The 13,767-nt window shown below is 47.1% G+C and overlaps 1 protein-coding gene across 1 annotated transcript; it reads left to right on the top strand.

Annotated features, from left to right (window-relative positions):
- Positions 1 to 2,294: 2,294 nt before the first annotated feature.
- HTRA4 (HtrA serine peptidase 4) lies at positions 2,295 to 13,231 on the top strand (the record flags this gene model as incomplete). Its single annotated transcript, XM_081171523.1, has 9 exons — positions 2,295 to 2,718; positions 4,061 to 4,160; positions 6,888 to 7,092; positions 7,401 to 7,595; positions 8,659 to 8,691; positions 8,899 to 9,013; positions 9,411 to 9,468; positions 10,043 to 10,138; positions 12,884 to 13,231. 9 exons carry the CDS (start codon positions 2,295 to 2,297, stop codon positions 13,047 to 13,049), a joined length of 1,392 nt encoding a protein of 463 aa, XP_081027649.1. The 3' UTR covers positions 13,050 to 13,231.
- Positions 13,232 to 13,767: the final 536 nt, after the last annotated feature.

The raw sequence follows: 13,767 nt of genomic DNA, 5'->3' as shown, positions 1-13,767 counted from the left end.
CTGGTCCACACTTTCAGAAAAAAAATTGCTCACGCCACACTCAACTTTTTACTGATAAGATATTGGGAAACAAAAAGAAACAACAATCAGCAGTGCTTGATTTATAACACAGTACACGACTACTTTATAATATCATACCACACTGAAATGTTCAAGGATTTGATTGCCCTTGAATCTTCCGCCCAACTTGCCATCCTCTCCTCACCCTTGAGAACCACTGTTTTAACTGGTAAAATGTTAGGGGGGTGGGAAGAGTCTACTTATTCTTGGCCCAGAGAGTCGGCTGCCTGAGGCCACTTTGACCTCCACTGGCTTACCAATGCAGGGCCAGGCATCAGGGCCTTTCCATGGGCCACCTCAAAAAGGGTTCCAGACCACACAACATCTGTGGACTAGAATTTAAGAAGGTCTGATCTAGACAGTCTTGCCCAAGCCCTTTGCCGTGCCAGATGCCTAACTGCCGCTAGTTTGACTACAAACTCTGCTAATCATCACTATAGCGCCTTATTTTCTTGCCCTGCAGTTTCAATCCTTGAGAAAGTGATCAGGAGTGGAGTCGACCGGAAAATCAACACTAAGGCTTATTTTTTCCTCCTGTGCAAAACAACCTACACTCATATTTGCCACTGGCAGTCATCTTTGAGAATTCCTAGAGAACAGGCGAAGTCCCGGCAGACTGGAGGAGGGCAAATGTTGTCCCTATTTTCAAAAAGGGGAAAAGAGAGGACCCAAATAATTACCGCCCAGTCAGTCTGACATCAATAGCAGGGAAGATTCTGGAGCAGATCATTAAGCAAACAGTCTGTGAGCACCTAGAAAGGAATGCTGTGATCACCAATAGTCAGCATGGATATCTGAAAAATAAGTCATGTCAGACTAACCTGATCTCTTTTTTGACAGAATTACAAGCCTGGTAGATGAAGGCAACACAGTGGATGTAGCCTACCTTGATTTCAGCAAGGCATTTGACAAGGTGCCCCATGATATTCTTGTAAAGAAGCTGGTAAAATGCGGTCTTGACTATGCTACCACTCAGTGGATTTGTAACTGGCTGACTGACCGAACCCAAAGGGTGCTCATCAATGGTTCCTCTTCATCCTGGAGAAGAGTGACTAGTGGGGTGCCACAGGGTTCTGTCTTATTCAACATCTTTATCAACGACTTGGATGGTGGACTCAAGGGCATCCTGATCAAATTTGCAGATGACACCAAACTGGGAGGGGTGGCTAACACCCCAGAGGACAGGATCACACTTCAAAACGACCTTGACAGATTAGAGAACTGGGCCAAAACAAACAAGATGAATTTTAACAGGGAGAAATGTAAAGTATTGCACTTGGGCAAAAAAAATGAGAGGCACAAATACAAGATGGGGGACACCTGGCTTGAGAGCAGTACATGTGAAAAGGATCTAGGAGTCTTGGTTGACCACAAACTTGACATGAGCCAACTGTGTGACGCGGCAGCTAAAAAAGCCAATGCAATTCTGGGCTGCATCAATAGGAGTATAGCATCTAGATCAAAGGAAGTAATAGTGCCACTGTATTCTGCTCTGGTCAGACCTCACCTGGAGTACTGTGTCCAGTTCTGGGCACCACAGTTCAAGAAGGACACTGACAAACTGGAACGTGTCCAGAGGAGGGCAACCAAAATGGTCAAAGGCCTGGAAACGATGCCTTATGAGGAACGGCTAAGGGAGCTGGGCATGTTTAGCCTGGAGAAGAGGAGGTTAAGGGGTGATATGATAGCCATGTTCAAATATATAAAAGGATGTCACATAGAGGAGGGAGAAAAGTTGTTTTCTGCTGCTCCAGAGAAGCGGACACGGAGCAATGGATCCAAACTACAAGAAAGAAGATTCAAGCTAAACATTAGGAAAAACTTCCTGACAGTAAGAGCTGTTCGACAGTGGAATTTGCTGCCAAGGAGTGTGGTGGAGTCTCCTGCTTTGGAGGTCTTTAAGCAGAGGCTTGACAACCATATGTCAGGAGTGCTCTGATGGTGTTTCCTGCTTGGCAGGGGGTTGGACTCAATGGCCCTTGTGGTCTATTCCAACTCTATGATTCTATGATTCTATATTTAAGAAATTTCTAAAACGATGTGCTTGACCCTTGAATGAATGAATATATTCAGCATTTCGCTTTCTGTTTTGGACAGTGCGCGCAGCCTTTCGCCGGCGCCCCCTCCTGCGATTGCGCCCCGAGGGCCTCCCTTTCCCCGCCCGCCCGGCCTCCTCCCGGGCTATAAGGCGCCGTCGGCGCGGCCGTCGAGCAGAGGTGGGCCCCTTCTTGGCCATGGCGGCTCCGCGGCTCCGCTGGCTGCTGGGGGCGCTGCTGGCCGTGGCGGCCGCCCCGTCGCCGCCCTGCCCGCCGACGTGCGAGCCGGAGCGCTGCCCCGGGCGCTCGGCGCTGGCGTGCTCGGCGGCCGGCGGGGAGCTGCGGCCCGACCGCTGCGGCTGCTGCTGGGAGTGCGCGGGCGGGGAAGGGCAGCCGTGCGCCCCGGGCGGGCGCTGCGCCCGCGGACTCGCCTGCCGGAGGCCGCCGGGCGGAGGCGGCGCGCGCGGCACCTGCTCGTGCGCCGAGTCCCCGCTGGCCGTGTGCGGCAGCGACGGGCGCACCTACCGGAGCCTGTGCCACCTGCGCGCCGAGAACCAGCAGGCCGGCCGTCGGAGGGAGCTGCCTGTCATCGCCGTCCAGAAGGGCGGCTGCGGAGAAAAAGGTACGAGATGCCCGGGCTGGGAGAGCTTTCAAAGCAGCAGTCGGGTTGGCCGAGGAGGGAGAGCCGGCAGTCGACCTGGGAAGGCCAGCTGCAGGGGAGACAGCAGGGCGGGGAGCTGCTGCCCGGCGGCGGGTTGTTCTCGGGGGCAACGCGGGGCTGGACTGTCGGCAGATCATCTCCCGACTCGAGCCTTGCGCTTCTCAGCGGAGTCCGCTCCCGGCTTCAGCCACTCGGGAACAAGTGCAGAGTCCTCAGAAGAGGAACGTCTGTGAAGCTATTTGGGGGACTGGCGCCTGAGTTTATGGATGGATTGCTCGAGGTGACTTCGTCTCAACTGCTGAGCCCCAAGTTAGAATTTTGGGCTCCTCTTTTCCTGCAAATGCTAGAAGTGAATTCTTAGCTTATTCAAATGTTGCAAAAAGGAAGGAATCTGTCCCCTATGAACTGACTCCCTTAGGAAGCTGTTCTAGAAGTTTGCACTTTTCCTCTAGTTAACCCAAGGTTGCCTGCAGCAGCCTTTTCTACCCAGGTACTCTTCAGAGTTTGGCACAGGTATTACAATTCCCATCAGCTAGGATAGTTAATGGCTAGGGATGAGGGGAGTTGCAATCCAATAAAATCTGGTCCACTTTGATCCTTTCTGCATACACTTTATGTGTCCTTTGCGTATTTCTTTTGTGTCAAGTGCAAACTCTAGACTGTAGAGCAGGCAATCTCAATCCATGGTCTATGGACCACACTTGGTCTGCAAACTTCTTCCAGGTGTTCTGTGACATGTCTGGCTTTGTGGCTGAACATGGGAGATGGCACATTTATTGTAGTGCATATTAATCTTTAATCTTCATATTATTAATTGTAATACAGTTAAATACAATGTACATTACAGTTGCTGCAACAGACAGAAAAATCATTAAATGATTTTTAAGTGGTCCATGAGGTGGGGCTGGGGTGGAGTTTGGGAACCTCTGCTGTAGAGCAGGGGAGAGTGGATCTATCGATAGCCTTGTGGTGATTTACAGTAGGTAAGCAAGACTCCTCTCAGCTCCCTAATTTTGAAAGAAAGCAGCTGTAGGGGAAAACCAGGAGTGGCTTTTCATGTGACAGGACTGAAAACAAATGCCTGGGCTAAGCATATGCCCAGAGGCCCCTTGCTCCATATTTCTAAGAATATGTTGCCATTCCACTGCTCTCTTGCATCCTGCTCCAGCTAGAGGCTCTCTGGGATCCAGTATAAAAACAAAAGATAGCCTGCCAGTCTGAAGTTTGCCTGTCCCTGCTTGCAGAGCATGTTGAGATCCAACTTTGTATTGGACAAGTGCCAGACACATCCCTTGCTTCACAGGTCTTGTGGATCCCAACAGTCTGCGGTACAAGTTCAACTTTATTGCTGACGTGGTGGAGAAGATTGCTCCTGCCGTCGTGCACTTGGAACTCTTCCGCAGGTAAGCTCCATTAGCCACTTGTCTGCCCATTAACTTTTTTTGCAGAGGTTATTCCTTGGTCAACTGTGGCGCTATAGGAGCTGCCTTTCCCAGCTCTTTAAAGCAGGCATAGGCAAACTCGGCCCTCCAGATGTTTTGGGACTACAGCTCCCATCATCGTTGTAGTCCCAACGGAGGGCCGAGTTTGCCTATGCCTGCTTTAAAGCCAGGAGCTTCAGCCAAAGCAGTGAATGAGGCCATTTTCAGCCTGGGGGAAGGGTGGTCTTGTGTGGAGATGCTTAAGACATAGTCACCACGGCTTGCACACTTTTGTTTTATTTTATTACAGCTGCATATTGAACCTTGGTCACTTGGTTTAAGAAATCTTGGTCAGTTCATCATATGAGTTTTAAATGATTAATGAATCAATTGAATATGCATACATTTGTTTGTAAATAAAAACAGTTTTTGAATAATGTAACCATATTTTAAACAATGCATGGTTGTGCAGCAGCAGGGCACCATGCAATGTGAGAGAGAATGCCTTTTCTAATATGGCCATTGCAGTTTTTAGAAGTCAGAAACCATCAATTTTTTTAAAAAAAGTTTTCCAGTTCAGAGGCACCTTTCCAGTCAGTACAAATATTATTTTTAATCAATTAATCCATCTGATTGCTCAACAAAGCCTGCAAAGTGCAACTAAGCTATGTAATATGAAGGCACTTGATTGAGGCTGCAACACTATCTCCCTAGTGATTCCTGCTGGATGGTTTTAGGAGATGGTGGAGGTGTGCCCTCTGCCAGCAGAAAAGCACTGCCTTGGTGTGGCCCCTGAGGAAGAGCTCGAGAGCTTCAAACTGGGCATTTGAAGGGCAAGGCAGAGCTGATGGTGGATCTCCGTAATCCAAAGTAAATCCATTCCTCTCAGGCCGCACCAGCATGGAGCTGGTGTAATTAATTTCTCTCCATTGCCCTCAAATGAGGATGGATGGGAATTACTTAAAATTTACTGATACGTTATCTTCCACCTAGAAGAGCTTTTGACTTGGAAATAGATCCACTGCTTGATTATAGGATTACTAAGCAATTTGAAGGCAAATATTTCCAATAGCTGACTGCCCTGATTAAAGCTTGGCTTAATTTTTATTTGAGTTATTGTCTGATAGGATATAGTATAGTCAGAAGTACTATGCATGGATAACTTAGGAACAGATCTGAAACAACTTTCAATGGGCGTAATGTCATAATCAATAGGCTTAAGCATATAGTTTAGTACAGTGGTACCTCGGGTTAAGTACTTAATTCGTTCCGGAGGTCCATTCTTAACCTGAAACTGTTCTTAACCTGAAGCACCACTTTAGCTAATGGGGCCTCCCACTGCTGCCGCGCTGCCGGAGCACAATTTCTGTTCTCATCCTGAAGCAAAGTTCTTAACCCGAGGTACTGTTTCTGGGTTAGTGGAGTCTGTAACCTGAAGCGTATGTAACCCGAGGTTCCACTGTATTGGATTATGACCAAAGCCTTGTTTAGCTCCAGAAGACCCCATCAGCCACCTGGAGACTCAACTTGGGAGCTTCTGTAAGCAAAACATGTACCTGGTCACTAAGCTGCATCATTTCCCTTTATTTTCTTGTTTTTATATCAAACTTTGAACTATTGGGTGGTACAAACATGGATGCTATCTGGGAATTAGTTAGATTTGCAGAAGCTCATATGCCTAAAGAGCTTTCCTCTTAAATATGATTTGCAATGTGAAGGTCATCCTCCTCTCCTCTCCTCTGCTGTCTTGTATGGAAAGCTTGTTGTTGTTAATATTTATTTATTTATTTATTTATTTATTCATTCATTCATTCATTCATTCATTCATTCATTCATTCTTACATACATTACATACATTGCACACATACCCCGCGCATCTGGCTGGATTTCCCCAGCCACTCTGGGCGGCTCCCAACAGAATATTTCAAAAGCGATAAAATATCAAACATTAAAAACTTCCCTAAACAGGGCTGACTTCAGATGTTTTTGGTACCTATTTGTATTTTGTTAATCAAAAGCTAAAGAGTAGGACAGATACAGTATTTGCAGAGCAGGCTCTTCACTTCCAGCATAAGCCTAGATTTGTCCTGATTTTGCAAGTTTCTGCAACGTGCAGACCTTCCAGCAAGATGAGAGATGCTGGGTGAAATGTGTGAGTCTTGCTTTTCCTCCTGGACAGGCCAAACAGTTTTTAAAACACATGGTATGTTTGGTTGTGTGTGTTTTTTCATGCATTCAGCTTTCACCTCATGCTATTTTCTTACTTTTTTTAAAAAAAAGCAAACATTTTTATGGATGTTGCAAAATTGTTATGTAACATAGGTATGTTGGTGGCATGACAGATGCTGGCCGTCAGACTCCTGCATTGCTCGCCTCTTCCCATTGAAGTGGATATGTTTCTCCCTCATACTGTACTTGCCCCAAGCTTGTCACAAGGAAGGAAAGGTTACATTTGGGCTGATTTCTAGGCAGGGGAAAGAGTCTCACTGCTCTAAACATGCTATATCTCCAGCCTCATTGCTCAGACCTTTGTTTTACCTGTTTTAAACATGCGTTAATTTTATTTTTAATTGTATTAGTCTGTTGCTGATGTGTTCGGCAACCTGGGCTTTGAGAGGAAGGGTGGGATACAAATTGAAATGATAAATGAATGAATGCAGATTTTGTGGCTAGCAGTAGTGAATTTGTCTCTGTGTGACCCTGTGGCAGGTCACCTTACACAAACCAAGAAGTCCTGGTATCCAGCGGTTCGGGCTTCATTGTGTCCGAGGATGGCCTGATCCTCACCAATGCCCATGTTCTCACCAACAAGCATAGGATCAAAGTGGAGCTCCAGAATGGCCACCAGTTTGATGCCAAGGTGAAAGATGTTGACCACAAACTGGACATCGCCCTGATCAAAATAGACCCCCAGGTGAGAACGGCTTTGTTTCTCAGCAGGGCAAAAAAACCCCAAGGCTCAGACTCTATCTTATCATATTACAGTGGTGTAAAGAGGGTGGCAGAATTCATTCCATAAACTGGGCTGGAATTTGAGAGAGCAGAATCGAAGAAGACCACTACAACTGCTGCCTCTCAAGCCTGCCGGTCCACACACTAGCTACTTATGGGCAGGAAGAAACAATGGTAGCTTCTCTGCCTACAAACTAATCTGAATTGCCACAGGGGACCAGGTGAGTGACCCCTTTAAAAAATAAAAACCATATTTTAAACCCTGTGCAGATGGCCCTCCCAATCCTCCTGCTGGGCAAGTCCTCTGAGCTGCGTCCTGGGGAGTTTGTGGTGGCTCTGGGCAGCCCTTTCTCCCTTCAAAACACTGTGACAACGGGAATTGTGAGCAGCACGCAGAGAGATGGGAAGGAGCTTGGCCTTAAGGACTCTGACATGGAATACATCCAGACTGACGCCATTATAAATGTAAGAGACTCGGGGGGGGGGGGAACGCTCCTCCAGCTCAAATGGGGCAGTCAGTAGCATTGCTGCCAGAAAGTTTGGTGAAGTTTTGGTTTGCCATTCTTCTTGGGTTTCTCCTTCTGTCTTGCATGCTTGCCCGCCTTCTCTTTGATCTTGCAGTGGGTAGAAATGAATGAGGAGGGATTCTTTGAGGCTTGGGGAACCTCTAGCCTCCAAGCCAAAGTTGGCCCCTGAGTTTCCCTCGAAACCACACTCACCTGCCCCACCTGAACGTCATAATACCTGTAGGACTGCCAACATGCCATTGGGAGCCTTAAAGGGTGCTTCTGATAGTTCCTTGGTAAAGAGGCTTGTCGTTTGTACCAGTCAGTCGGTTGCCAGTGACAGCCTGCCCAATGAGATATCCACGGGGAACTCCATAGCACAGCCAAGCCCTGCCAGGAAATGGAGCTTGAAGCAGCACAAATCACCGGATTGGCAGCTACTTCAAGCCTGCTGAGACCAGTGGGGACCCTGCCCAAGGGGGGATTCAAGTCAGCACCAATCAGCAGTAACTTCAAGCAATGCTTGCTTGGCCTTTGAGTTTCCATGGTTGTACAATTTGCCGTGCTGCAAGAGAAAAATGGGTCCTCTGACATTGTGTCGTGTTACAAGCAGGTTGTACAAGGTTGTACAGGGATGGTGGATCTGTCCTGACCCACTTGGATATTCAGGCAGACACATATTTTACATATACATTTTTGCTTCTTTGAAATGTGTTTGTCAGGGACCTTACGTTCTATAGGAGAAACTGTTCCCATGAGTGCACAGAAGCACAGGTGGGGCCTGGGGTGGGAGCAGATGGTTGAGAAGCTGAAGCCAAGTCAGTCAGAGGCTGGGGCTTTTTTAGGGAGTGACTTAACACACTACAAACCTAAGAAAATTCTGATGATTGTAAGCAAAATGGGCTGTAAACTCTTTGGAAGCGCACTGGCAAATGTTCCATCACCTGGGAATTCTGTAAGAAGTGGATTTGGAATGCATTGATTAAACCCCCCCCCCCCTTCAATTCTGTTCTCTTTTGCAGTATGGGAATTCTGGAGGGCCATTGGTAAACTTGGTAAGCTATTATTTTATTCTTTCTCACCCCTCATTTTTGTCTAAACTTGAAGTGTTTTTCTTCCACTAGCCACTATCTGTATTTTTTTGTGTGTATTTTTAAAAAAAGATACATTTATAGAGGAAATAATGTGATAAGAGAAAAAAAGGTGTGAAAGGGGATGGAAATCCTTCCGTTTGGCCACAACAGCTGCTCTCTTTCCATTAGGATGGTGAAGTCATTGGAATGAACACCCTGAAGGTCACAGCCGGCATCTCCTTTGCCATCCCCTCTGATCGAATCCGCCAGTTCCTGGAAGATTATCACAATCGCTACATGAAAGGTAATAGGAAGCCTGTTTCTTGTTTTGTGAGGTAGGGCTCCCACACAGACACTCCCTGTAGGCAGTAGAAACGGCTGTAACTCAGCGGGAGCAACTGCTTTGCACCCCAGGATCAATTGCTAACATCTCCAGGCAGAGCAGGTAAAGACTCTTCTCTGAATCCCTGGAAAGGAGATTCCCACTTTCTTATGAATATATAATAGACGTGTTTTTAAGGCTGTCAGAGAACCTTCTGTCTAGTTCACACAATCGCTCTGTCCTTTTTTTTTTGAGTGCAGAGCAGGGGAACACCAGCTTGTTTAGGCCTTTGTGTAAACAGAGAGAGGGGGCCAGACCCAACCTGTCCTTTCTTTTCATGACTTTGTTGAGAATGCTTCTAACTCTCATGTCTCTCTAGGGAAGATCAGACCCAAGAAAAAATACCTGGGACTCCGAATGCTCCCTCTCACTTTCAAGTAAGTCCTCAGTCCCACACCCCTGTCTTTCACCTGTGTAGCTCCCGCCTGGCCTCTCAGTGTTAGGCCAAGTTCATGTTAGTATTGCATGATTGAAGCCCCCCCCCCCCAAATAAAGTTATTTGAGTACTCATTTGCTAGTGGTCACTCAGGATCCTTGTTCTGTAACCTGCCCTTTAAACCATTATTTCCCACCTAGTCAGCTTAAGTGGGAAACTTTACATTTGCTCAATAGGTAAAACTTGGGGAAATGTTGATGGTGGTGATGTCCTCAGAGTTCCTCTTTCAAGCTGCAGTAGGGCACCCTATCTGCCCAGACAAATTCACACTAGTGAAGGGTGTGCAGTCTCCTCACACCCACCACCAGTGCCCATGTAGCGTCCCCTGCTGGCAGGGATGTTTCCTGGCAGCACTATCACCAGTTGTGGGGGGAGGGGTTGGGGGAGGCCGTGGCTTGTTATACTCACCTCAGTTGTGCTGCTAAACACCTACAGTGTTTTGATTAGATTTGGGATTTCTGCATTTAGTGGGTAGACCACCTGATTGACTATACTGTCCTGATCTCTTCCCTTAGTCTCATCCATGAACTGAGACGACGGGACAGGGATTTCCCAGACCTGAGCTCGGGTGTCTATGTCTACGAAGTGATTCAAGGAACAGCAGCTGCAAGGTAAAATATTCATTTCTACCCACCCATATGCTATTGGGATTGGATAGAAAGTAAGAGTGCTTGCCTTGCTTCTCTGGGAATGTTTCTGATTTAGAGGTGCTGCTCTCTCACACACACTCTCTCTGCAATGATAGTATGGTGCTACCCAAGTTCTTGCAGAAAATGTTTAAAAACAAAACTGCAGCACAGAACTGGATCTTGGCCACAGGGACACACCTATGCTATAAGTCAGCTTCGTTCAGCACCCCCCCCCCCATATTTCATGCATCGATTTAAGTCCCTTAAGAAAGAAACGCTATATTCTTTATGAAGATTTGTACCGAGGTGCATTTACTAAACTGTTTGCATAACCATGGCTCACACGAGTCTTCTAGGAGCAGGAATAATTAGATAGGAAATAGCCCAGGGACAGCCTACCCACTTAGACCCCTCTGTGTTAATCCCCAAGGCGGGCAGGAAACTAGGGCAGACTGAGGCAGCTGTAGAAGAGTTCCCTGCAGAAAGGATGTCTTAACAGCCTGCAGGTGTTTTGGACAACAGCTTCCCATCAGTACCAGCTGCTGGAGGAGATGTAGTCCAAAACATCTGGAAGACACTGGGCTGGGGAAGGCTGCTGTACAGAGAAAGACCTGAGTGAAGATCACAAAGTGTGCAAACTATGTTTCCAACTTTAGAACAAACTTAAGGTGGTTTTACAGTAACACTTTTAAAGCAAAATTAAAACAAAACCTAATATTCTGGGTGTACACTAGGCTGGGCAATATGTTGATGTATCAGCCAAAACCAGTTTGAAGTTCATTGTCTTGTTCCATATTTGAGCTGGCAACAGATTGCGAATCACAATGTGTGTAAGGGCTAGGCAATATCTCACCAACTAAACATCACGCTAACTCACCAGCTAAACACTGCAGTGTTATCAATGTCCTGGCAACTGCTACTACTTAGGGGACTAAAACAGATAAATGGCATCACACACACAGTTTCAGCAGCAGGCAAGCCAGAATACATCCAAATGAGACTTTTGGTTTTGGGCTTGGCTACCAAATGATGGCACTCAGGACACTCCAAAGTACGGTGATGAGTCATAGTGAATACAAAAAATCTGGGACTGCCAGCAGGCCTGCTAGGAGACAGAAACAGCTTGCCATGACCGCAGTACATGTCGGCAATAGCGGTGACAACCTGCAAGGCCTCGCAGTGGCGGCACAATCAGTGGTAGTCTGCAAGCCCTCATGGCGATAATGGGAGGGGGCAGAAGTAGCAGCGGCATCTTGCAAGGCCTTGCAGCGGCAACGCATGGCACCAATAGTAGTGGCAGCCTGCGAGGCCTTAGGGCAACACCAGCTGTGGGGCTTGCAAGGCCTCGCCATGGTGGCAAGAAGTGGTGGTGGCCTGCAAGCTCTCCTGGCAGTAGTGGTAGGCGATGGCAGAAGCTGTGGCAGCCTGCCTTAATGAGGTCTTGCAGGCCACCTCTGCTTCTGCCATCTTCTGCCACAACTGCAAGGCCTCACAAGTACACCACTACTGCCACCGCCATGACAAGGCCTTGCAGGCCATTGTCGATTTTGCCTCTGCCACAAGGTCTTGCAGGTCACCACTACTGCAGCCACCGCAACAAGTCCTCGCAGGCTGCCACCGCTTCTGCCGCCCCTGTCCACTACCACGGTGAGGCTTCACAGGCTGCTGATTATTGTGCCACTGCCAGGCTGCCACTGCCCCCCCCCCCCCCGATCGTTGATTCTGCCATTGCCAGGCTGCCGCCGCTGCTGCCTCCTAGCAGGCCTGCTGGAAGTCCCAGAGTATTGGTATTCGCTATGACACATCACCAAACTTTGGATTGTTCTGATTACCACCATTTGGTAGCCAAGCCCAAAACCAAAAGTCTCATTTGGATGCATTCTGGCTTGCCTGCTGCTGAAAGTACCATGAGGTAAATACAGTGGTACTTCGGGTTACATACGCTTCAGGTTACAGACTCCACTAACCCAGAAATAGTGCTTCAGGTTAAGAACTTTGCTTCAGGATAAGAACAGGAATCGTGCTCCGGCGGCGCGGTGGCAGCAGGAGGCCCCATTAGCTAAAGTGGTGCTTCAGGTTAAGAACAGACCTCCGGAACGAATTAAGTACTTAACCCAAGGTACCACTGTATAAGAATTTATCAGTTTTAGACCCTTAAGTAGTAGCAGCTGCCAGGACATTGTCCTGTTTGCCTCTCCGTAGTTCCTTCCTTTTTTGATACGATATATCGCAATATTTAGCTGGTGATATATCGCAATATTGAAAACCAGTTATCGCCCAGCCCTAGTGCACTCTCCTGGGGACAGATGATGGGCAGCTGCTTCCACCCCAGGTGCTTGTCTGTCAAAATGTGAATGCATCTCATACACTTTCTATGCTGAATTATAGGGACAGCTGTGATGCAGCCCTGAGGGCAGATGTTCATACAATTCCCTTTAGCCCAAAGAAGTTTTGTACTGACATCCAGTACTCTGAAAGCTTCCCATGTTGACACATGGCCACTGAAGGTGGTAAGGTCTCTCCTAAGACAAGAGTCCCTGCAGTGCTTCTTCCAAAGCAACCTGTGCTTCTTTTAGAAGTTATGTGTGCAGTAGGAGGAAGGGGCCAACCTGAAAGAGTACTTGATAAGGGGAAACTAAGGCTATCTAACAGTTTGGCCACAATAAAAAGTAAGTGTGCCATAATCAAATGCTTCCTATATTTTAACATTTCTGTCTTTGGTTGCAGTGCTGGCTTGCAAGATGGTGATGTCATTACAGCAATTAATGGGAAAACAGTCACTTCAACCCGAGATGTAACAGACACTGTTCAAAACAGTGACACCCTCTCCATTGTTGTACGGCGAGGAAACGAAGATCTCATTGTGACAGTTACACCTGATGAAATTGATTAAAAAAAGGTGCCCTCTGCAGAAAAAGTTTGTGTTGAAATCCTAAATTGCTGTATACTCTTATCAGAAACAGTTTAGGAAAGAACTGTACAAAGTGGAAGCATACTTGTAACTCTTAGTTTTCCAGTATGAACAAATCAAATATTTCAAATAGAAAATGGACAAGCCATTTTCTTTGTTTTTTTTTTTAAAAATACTCATTTAAGTGAGACAAAACAGTTAAGCAGGGGGTAGGAATTCCTTTCAATCACAGATCTCTGTAGGTTGAAGGTCACCTTGTGCAATGCCCCTACTACACACAGAGATTTAACTCGACTCATCCCGTTTTCTAGTGTGCCAACTGAAGAGCTGAAGGTGTGCCAAATGTTGGAGGTTGCCTGCAATACAAGAATTAAGTTTAATACAGACCTATCCAGGTGCAGGGCTGGCAGGTGCCATTAAGGCCACTTTAGTCTTGAGAATATCTTGTGGATATTCCTTCCCAACACCATGAAGCAAAGGCAAAATATGATAGGTAAGTATCTCCTCCAAGGTGTTTGTAACTATTTAAGCACCTACTCTCCAAGTCATGGGTAGGCAAACTAAGGCCCAGGGGCTGGATCCGGCCCAAACGCCTTCTCAATCCAGCCCGTAAACGGTCCGGGAATCAGCATGTTTTTACATGAGTAGAATGTGTCCTTTTATTTAAAATGCATCTCTGGGTTATTTGTGGGGCATAGGA

Source organism: Podarcis bocagei, assembly GCF_964188305.1.
Source record: "Podarcis bocagei genome assembly, chromosome: 15".
Lineage (NCBI taxonomy): Eukaryota > Metazoa > Chordata > Lepidosauria > Squamata > Lacertidae > Podarcis > Podarcis bocagei.
This window is presented reverse-complemented; position numbering and strand designations above follow the sequence as displayed.